The sequence below is a fragment of the Perissodus microlepis genome, chromosome 13, assembly GCF_051167445.1.
Source record: "Perissodus microlepis isolate ML-2025 ecotype Zambia chromosome 13, ASM5116744v1, whole genome shotgun sequence".
Classification (NCBI taxonomy): domain Eukaryota; kingdom Metazoa; phylum Chordata; class Actinopteri; order Cichliformes; family Cichlidae; genus Perissodus; species Perissodus microlepis.
In genome coordinates this window covers 29,574,953-29,584,263 of record NC_140473.1, presented here as the reverse complement: position 1 = coordinate 29,584,263, position 9,311 = coordinate 29,574,953, and the positions used below count along the sequence as shown (strand labels likewise).

The window sequence follows — 9,311 nt, the reverse complement described above, 5'->3', positions numbered from 1 at the left end:
TGGATTGTGTGGTAATAATATTTGAGCCTGCAATCTTTCTTACTGAATCTCTACTATGAGTCATGTTACCTGAGATTAATTCTATGTTTACCTGTCAGCCTGGACGAATGTGCTGTGTGAAGGAAATTAAATTAAATCAGATCTGAACTGCTTACATTTGAGGAACCTGTTCATATTTAATTGAAATATGAACCAGTGATTTTTTTGATTGCTGATTCCAAGAGAGTCTTTGTGGAAATCCTGTTTGGCTTTTTGTTATTTTAATTCTCTTCTCTGTTTTCCAGAACAGTTCTCCACAGTCGCTGTCCACATGGGTCAGTGGGACCAAGAAGCACTCTGCTAATGTGTGGACTCTGACCAGCAACATCCAGCAAGACCCAGACAGCGTTTTCTATCTCCCAGCTGGAGGTTTTTGTTTGTCTGTGACTGGAGAGTCAGATTTTTGTTGAGCTTCACACTTGCAGAGGTAAGTCAGTTTGCAGAGATCCCTCCCACCCTGGCTTTTATGTGCTAGATTTCTTATCTGAAAGAGTAATATTTCAGTGACTGCTGCTTATACCACAGGTTAATACACGCTACTGATCCCTGATAGGAGAATCATCAATTTTGCCAACAAAGAAGCCTGGTGGATGTTTGTTTACAGTCTGATGATGGGACATCATGCTCTGCATCTTCAAAGTTTGCCTCCTCATTATTATTCATACCCAGTAATGTGAAGTATGCTTATATCTACTATAACTGAACCAACCTGGTGCTCTTCATTTATGGAGGCTGTTGAGTCTGAATGTTGGATGTTGTGTATCTCGTGTTCTCTGGGCTTTGTTGTCCTCAGTCTTTTCGCAGGATCAGAAAACAAAACCAGGAGGTGCGTAAATGTTTCTTCTCCATGATGTTTCTTCAAATGTTTCTTCTGGATGATGATAAGACTGTGACACGGGATGCCACCTTTGGTCTTGTGATGAAGCAAAGCTCAGGAAGAAGTGTGATTAAATGGTACCCACATGTGTGCTGCTGAGAAGGATGTACAGGGGCACCTGCAGCCAAATCCAAGCTTCAGGTTAGTTGTAGTTGCAGAACGCTATAGGACTGAGACAGCTGAGGCATCAAATGTTTGATTAAACGGATGAAAAAGAGAAGTTTCTTCCCTATAATTATCACTTCTTAAAATCTGTAGCAACTTCAAGTCTGTCAGCATGCTGAGCATGCTCAGAATGTGACAATATATTTTTGTTCAATATTTAATTTCTTTCAGTTGCAATTGTTAAATGAAAAAAAAATAAAAATATATATTCTTATAATTTAGCAAACTAATTTATCAAAAAAAAATATACATATATCTGTATTAGTTTTAATAAATTAATTTGACACCTGTATTGAAAATACCATATTGTATTCATACAGAATCAGTATGGTATCATTGTTTGTCTGCTCACTGATTGCTGAAACTAAGAGCTACTTTGATCTGTTAAGATCTAAAGTATCCAAAGTTGAGCTCTGATGTTTCTTCACCCCTGTGTGTGATATGTGATTTCCTACATGCTGGCAGAGCAGAGCGGCAGTTTGTGCTCACAGATGGTGACGGTGTGGAGAGACGGTGGTGTTTCCTCAGAAGAACCAGCAGAGTCACTTGCTGACTGATGTTCGTCTGCACTGCACAGAGGAAATCAACTGACCAAGGTTTGTCCAGTGACGTGTTATGAAATGTATATTTGTTTTATGCTTACAGTTATGTTTTTCTTGACAGAGGCTCTGCAGAGGTTAGACAAAGCAGAGAAAATATGTGCTTTACATTTTACTGTGATTTATTGAGATATTTGTTGCCTGATGTTCAGCAGGAATGGAGAAATAGAATCAAAGGGAGATGTTTTTGCTGTTTTTGTAATGATGTAAGTAAATCTTCAATATTATTTATTTGCTTGGTTATATTAGGAGTGTTTCTGAGTGAGGGGGAGAGGAGTCATCATCCAGGTAAAGTGACGTAGAGCTACACACAGCATAGTGGCATACGTGAACTCACAAGCATTTAGTATGTCACCACGGGCACAACAGAGATTGAGCAAAGTCTTAGAGGCCCCAAATCTAACATTCACACATGAAGGAGCAAACATGGCAGATTTAATGGGAGCAGGGGAACCCCATGACTGCGTCAGAAGAGCACAGGTTGAAGAAAAAATTAGAGAGGACCTGAAGGCAGAACCTATACCTGGAGCTGAGGACTGGTTCACTGATGGATGTTGCCACAGAGACGAAGAAGGACTGAAAGAAGGATATGCGGTAGTCTGCAGAGTAGGAGAGGAGTATCAGGTCAAAGAAGCAGGAAGAATTGGGGGACAGCAGTCGGCACAGAGAGCTGAAGTGATAGCCCTAGCTCGAGCCTTGAGATTAGCTAAGAATAGGAGAGTGAACATCTACACTGACTCAGCGTATGCATTCGGAGCAGCTCATGTGGAGCTGGCTCAATGGAAAAGAGCAGGATTCAGAACAGCAACCAATGCACCTATCTGCCACAAAAGTGAAATGGAGGAACTGGAAAAGGCCTTGGCTGACCCAGATGAAGTGAGTATCATAAAATGCAAAGCGTACTCACAAGGAACCAGCATGGTGGCAAAAGGAAACCAGAAAGCAGATGAAGCCGCAAAAGAGGCGGCAGACTACAAAGGACGGAAACAAATGATACAGGTAACTGCAGAAGAGGAAGTATCCACTAACATGACGGAGGAAGTCAAACAGGCTCAGGAGGAGGCATCCCCAGAGGAAAAGGGGGTGTGGAAAAACAAAGGAGCCTGGCAGGATGGACACTTGTGGAGGGGGCCAGACGGGCGCCCCGTGTTGACAGCCAAAATGGCAAAACAGAAGGTGGAGGAGGCCCACGGACTTGCCCACGTGGGGGTAGCACAGATGGAGAGAAACTTGTGTCATTGGTGGCATCCTGAGTTGAAAGAAATGATAAGGGAAAAGGCCAGGATGTGTTTAATCTGTGGCGCACACAATCCCAAGCCAGCGGTCAAACCGGAAGTGGGCGTCACACCGTACGAGCTGCAAACTGGGAGACAGTTTCCGGCCCCTTGGACGGTGGGCTCGGTGGGACAGGACACCAGAGGGAACAGGTCTCACGCAGACTATTGGAACGAGTTAAAGGCGCTGGTGTCCAGTTTCACCAAACAGGTGGCTTGTGAAAAGCCCACAGGAGGAGGAGAGGTCCCGGACGCAAAGGCAGTGTGGCTGAAGGTCATCAAACGCAAGTGGAAGGAACCCCGTTGGACTGGTCCATACGAGGTGTCGGCTCGGACAGCTACAGCGGTTCAACTGAGAGGGAAAGGCGACGCCTGGTATCACTGGACGCAGTGCGCAGCGGCGCACGAGGACTTGGTGGGGAGAAATCAATCTCCACCCAACACAGGTGAAACTCAGAGGCAGAATAAACCCTCACACCTGTGCAACGGGCCAACCGGTGGTCTACCCGGGAGGTCGAAGAAAGAAGAGCAGCCTAGGAGGAAGTCGCCGCGCCAGCGAAAGGGAGCGGCACCAAACTGAGCATCTAAAAAGGGCTTTGAACTTTTTGCTACAACATAACTTACACACAACACCATGCCATCACAACAATCAGATACTCGTGACGAGAAAAGAGTTCAAAAGGCTATCACAATGTTCAATAATACCATAGGTTTAATGTCGATGATGTTTTTAATCACAGCTATATGTTTTTTGGTTTATTTTTTGCAGGCCGACAAGGGAAAACTGTCTGAGCACGGAGGTCAGGCCGGCCCGGCGCTGTTTGATACGCCACTTACACCACTCGTGATCCTTAGTGACTTCAGGCCGTGGGCGAGAACGAAGCGCGAGGTCTCTGGTAAAAAGGATGAGTGTCTCAGCACATACGGTGGAGTAGAATTAGATTATGTTAAGGGTTCCACAACTTCTTTCACGTTTGATCTGTGTGATGTTTTTAATTGTCAGGATGTAAGCAGTAGCTGGAGGGGATATAATGTGTGGGTCTGTTGGGACTATTCAGTGAGTACACACTGCGAAAGGGGAAATCGGCCTTATGACAGCTGGTGCCGTAATTGGGATCAGGTAAGGGGTTGCACTGGGGAAAATTGGGAACCGCCAGAATTAGGACCAGAAAATGAGCTTAAACTTCAAAGGGACTACAGCCCATCTAAAAATCTGTTAACCTTATCATTAGGTAATTGGCGTCGGGAAAAACCTGTATATCTAATCTTGGGGGTGGAAACAGCTGGGGTTGATCCAAAAGTGTTAATTAAAGTTAATTTTCTAGAAAAGACTAATCCCAGGTCGCCAGGTAGAGAAGAAATGACAACACACGTGATTCCCAATCCAATGAACTCTGTTGCATCTTTTACAGGGCAAGAGGGGAGCGGGTCGTCGGAGGCTGGACCAGAGGAACAGGAACCAAAAGTTAGACAAGTCGTTTCGGTGGACTACAGCACGTTAAAACCTCAAGATCTGATTGAACGCGCCACCGGGTTCAGTGACAGCAACATCTGGCTGGACTGGATGGCCCAAAACGCTAAAGAACAGAAAGTGTCTAACTGTGTAGCTTGTGCTTCCGCAAGGCCGCGTTTATTTACTGAGCCAGCACCGCTGCATCCAGAGGATCAGTGGGGCTATAACTGTATGTTGCGAATGACTAGAGAAGTTGTTAATACGGGGAACTGCACTGTGTTGTCCAGTCTATTTCCCCCTATTGACAAACTCACGCGAGCAGGACCGTTTATGCCCAGAAAAGATAACTATACGTGTTTTACTTTTTCCACAGATAAAGTTAAATATCGACTAGGGGAAATCGATCCAAATTGGTGTTCGGTCACCCGGACGGGTAGGACCACCAACAATGTGAGTGATGCAGCCACCGTAATTGGAACATGGGCTAGAAGCGGGCTGTATTACTATTGCGGGCATAGGACTCTTGTGGTTCGTGTTCCTGTGGGGAGCGTGGGTACATGCGCAATGGTGAGACTAGGGGCGCCACTTATGCTAATTGGAAACCAGGTAAAAGCGATTCCACAACACAACACGCGCACATTGGCAGCTAAACGCAAAAGACACATTTTAATGAAGACAGGCTTTGATGGCACACATGCATACGACCCTAGGTTGAATTCCCCCACCTGGATTGACTCCATTGGAGTGCCCAGGGGAGTTCCAAATGAATTTAAACTCGCTGATCAAATAGCAGCCGGTTTTGAGAATATTCCAATAATCTCTGCTTTCTTTCCAGTGACCCCAAACAAGAACGTAGATAGGATAAATTATGTTCATTATAATGTGCTGAGACTCTCTAACCTCACCAAAGATGGCATGGAGGGGTTGGCGGAGCAGGTGGGTCCGACCTCGTTAATGGGCGTGCAGAATAGGATGGCCCTTGATATGGTATTGGCAGAAAAAGGGGGCGTCTGTTCCATCTTTGGCGATCAGTGCTGCACCTTCATTCCCAACAACACTGCTCCAGATGGCTCAGTGACTTGGGCTCTGGAGGGCCTAAAGAGCCTTTCTGAAACTATGCATGATCACTCAGGTATTGACAATCCGCTGGAGGGCTGGCTGACCTCAGTGTTCGGACGATGGAAGGGGCTTATTGTGTCGGTCATGCTGGCTTTATCTGTTTCGGTATGTATTATGGTTACCTGTTGTTGTTGTCTCATTCCTTGTGCCAGAAGAGTGTTAGTGATGATGTTTAGGAGGGCAGTGGAGCCTAGAGTTATCACTCCAATGTCCATGATGCCAATGATGTACGTAGGACCTGCTGTGTAGGCCAAGGAGTGACATGACACAACTGTCAGTGTTGTGACCTCTGGATTCTCCAGAGGTCAACAGAGGGAACTGTGGGATAAAAGGGGTGTTCTTTTTCTTTTCTTTTATTATTTTGTTATTTTATCATCGGCATTATGGAAACCTCAGAATCATATAATCATAATCATATAAGAATCATATAAGCAGCCTTTAATTAACCTTTGATTAAAGCTTTTGACATTACATTGACATTTGTATTACAGTGATGGTTATAACCTCAGGTTGATTTTCCATTTACAAGTGCCAGAATAATCATATGCTCTTTCATTGCAGGTGTTACCATGATCATCTCATACATATTGCTGTTTGTTGCTCATTATAGAGTTGTGCTCAAATTAATAAGGGTTAAAAGCTACAGTCAGCGCGAATGTCTGGCTGATCTATGGAAGGGAAAGGCTTTGAGCATAGAAGGCCGCACGCGCTTACACAACACTGATATCATGTTATTCTTTGCGATTCTGTATTCAGTTATATCTTTTGTTATGTTTTAGTAGTGGCAATTGATTAAACAATATTCATTTAATATTACATACTTGATTTAGAGCATTACACACTGATCACCTTAACCAATCTGGAAATCCTTGTAGCTGCAATATTGTGTCTCCGCAGGGGACAGTTGGCTCCAGGAGATAGGCGGGAGTCAGTGCCTGTCCTCGGGAAGGAGAGAATGTTCTTTTTGCTGTGTTAAATAAAATGGTCAACATTGATTGTATTGCACCTGTCATACGCATGAAGGGGCGTTCTAATACCCTGATTTCATAAAACTATTGTGATGTGATTTTTGGGGTGAGATCTGATGCTGTCTGCGTACGGTGTCCATCTCCCACGCGTGTGATCATTAAAATCATCGTTTGACTCAACCCGGCCGGACCAGTGTTGTTATTGTGACTTTTCCTCTTGTATCCATCCCCAATATTTGAATCCGTAACAGTGGATACACTTGTCTCCCCTTTAAAGGAGACAATCCAAGTCATCCTTAAATGTTAGTGCTTTCAAATACACAAACATTTTTAAAGGACAAAAATGAACATCCAACTTTGACTGTAATACAAAATAAATCTTTGCATGTGTGTTTTCAAACTCTCAGATGGGCAGCATATCAGTCTTGGACTGTCTAACCTGCCGGAGCAGCACTGAATGACCACCACACATGAGCATGTTCCTGCAACATTCAGCATCTGATCCTTCATCTGTGTGCTTCTGCTTTTGGTAAGTAGAGTTACCCAACTCCAGTAACTCTAAACACATGCCATCCATTTCTAACGGCCTGGTTACTTCCTGTCAGTTACTTTAGAAACCATGTGGTCACCTGACCTAACACTGTTTCTTCTTCTTCCCCTTAATGTTCAAGTGTCACATGTCAAACAGCTGGAGAGGAAACTACACCAGTGTACTGAGATGTTTCACCAACACGTGCCAGATGCTGTTCCTTCATGGTGACATCACCAGAGACAGCCCCACCCACCTCAGGACCTCGCCATTGATCATGATGATTATAATGATGACAGCGAGCGGAACTAAGACTGTAAAAATCCACGACCAGAATTTTTCTTTCTAATTATTAATGAATACTGAGAGCCTCTTTCTGTGTTTTGTCTGTTTTGGGGTTGTTGTTTTTTTACCTCATTTGTTACTAACAAAGTTCACCAAACTCACACAGTTTACATTCTGTATGTTTCCATCTTTACCAGCCACACTCTAACTGCATTTAAGAAAATAATCCTTAGAAATCGTCGTTTTTCTCTTTTGTAATTGATGATAATTCAGTGAATATACTGCGCTGCTTCCTTTTATTGCGTCACACATTGCTTTAAGTTTTTCAGTGTCCAGTTATTTTTTACTGCTGTTTGAATTCTCTGTATGTTTGACCCTGTAGACTGTTTGATGGACTGCTTGTCTTCCTGTTTGTTACCGCCGCCTGTTTTTTAATAAAGATTTGGATTTCTGACTTCAACACAGCCTCTGCGTGTCCTCCCTTTGTGTCCTCTTCCTCTGTGAATGTGTTGCATGTGTCACAGATTCATTTTATTAACAGCTTTCCCACAGTGAGTTGCATCAGCATTCATTCGCAGCACATTTCAGAAGGATTCAGATTAATACAGTGATCTTACAGTCAGAATGATCCTGACAGAGTGCCACTGTAAATGATCTTTCATCAGGTTGTGAAGAGAAAAGTTATTAGAAAGGCAAATGAAGTCACACTCAGATATCTAATTTTTACATGCGCATGGGCGGTTACGGTCCGATCTGCTCTGCTGTCAAAGTGCGCACAACAGATGTGACAGAAAAACCGCCCAGGGCTCTCAGAGCATTCTTTATTTATACCAAGCAAGCTTACAGAGAAGTAGGAGTGTCATTTTCAGGATACGAAAACATTTCCTTAAAAGGAGAAAAACTGTTCGCTTATCTTCTGAAACAGGAGGTAGCTTAGTATGTATAGAAACTTAAACATTTCCTTAAAAGGAGAGTAAGAGAGGGGGGAGACCATTAGTTCAGGATGTAGTATGTATGTCACCACATTCCTCTATACATCTGGTTCCACTTTCCTTCCCTGTGGTGGTTCCAATCCACAAGCTCCTATTACCTTAAAAATGAAGCTACAACTTAAACATAATCACAATGCTAAAAAATATCTTAACATTCCCTCCTGTATGTAGCGAAATTTTAAACAATACATCAATGTGTTTCAGACACAGACCCTACATTGTGAATGCTTTCGGTCTGGTCGTCATAAAACGTGTATCATTCAAACATAATCATTCATCACATTAGTTTCATACTCATCGTCTTCTCCTTCTACCTCGTCTGGCACAGTGACATATGCAACAAGAGATTGAGATATCATTCTTGATACCATTCCTCTTACACAGGGGATAATGCATGTAGTAAAGATACAAAACATAATAAGTATTAGGCCAATAAACATTAAAACCTTAAACATCAGTGTTCTCCATGAGCCGCTCATAAACCAATCCCACCAATTACTTTGTGTATTTGCCCAATCGGTTACCTGTGCCTGTTGAACATTCCTAAGTAATTGTAGGGCATTTGTCATATTATCAGAATGCACATTGTCTGGAATATATGTGCAACAAGTTGTATTGAACAAAACACACAATCCGCCTTTTTCTGCTAAAATCATGTCCAGAGCAACTCTGTGTTGCATAACAGTTATTCTTATGGCATCAATTTCCTGATTTTGCTCGTTGTTGATGGTAGTCGATGCATTTAAAAATAGCCCAAAACGATAATCTAGAGTTTCAATACGCAGGGCATGTTTTCCAACTCCAATCCATGGAAATATTGCATGGACAATCTTTTGTCCAGTAGTCCATGTTTTGAATTCTTTCGGTACGTCACTGCCCCACACAGAATCATATGGCTTCACTTCCTGGGCTTCTCGTTTCCTTCTCGTAGGTTGAAAGCTCTCGATTGCTGTTATCTTGAATGTGTGGTCAGAGATGAATATAGGGGCGCATGTGCCTGTCCACTGCTCT

General features: G+C 43.2%; 1 protein-coding gene across 5 annotated transcripts; it reads left to right on the top strand.

The window, feature by feature from the left end:
* On the top strand, nt 1–7,768 carry LOC146375324 (uncharacterized). Of its 5 annotated transcripts, none has more exons than XM_084948353.1 (5): nt 1–466; nt 565–1,057; nt 1,547–5,631; nt 6,902–7,023; nt 7,166–7,768. In XM_084948353.1, exon 3 carries the CDS (start codon nt 2,029–2,031, stop codon nt 3,532–3,534), a length of 1,506 nt encoding a protein of 501 aa, XP_084804479.1. In that variant the 5' UTR covers nt 1–466; nt 565–1,057; nt 1,547–2,028; the 3' UTR covers nt 3,535–5,631; nt 6,902–7,023; nt 7,166–7,768. The 5 variants fall into 5 exon arrangements, 4 of the variants coding, with proteins under 4 accessions (XP_084804479.1, XP_084804480.1, XP_084804478.1 ...); XM_084948354.1 differs by having other exon boundaries at nt 1–1,057; nt 1,547–1,677; nt 1,930–5,631; XR_014801936.1 differs by having other exon boundaries at nt 255–1,057; nt 1,547–1,677; nt 3,724–5,631.
* The last annotated feature ends 1,543 nt before the right edge of the window (nt 7,769–9,311 follow it).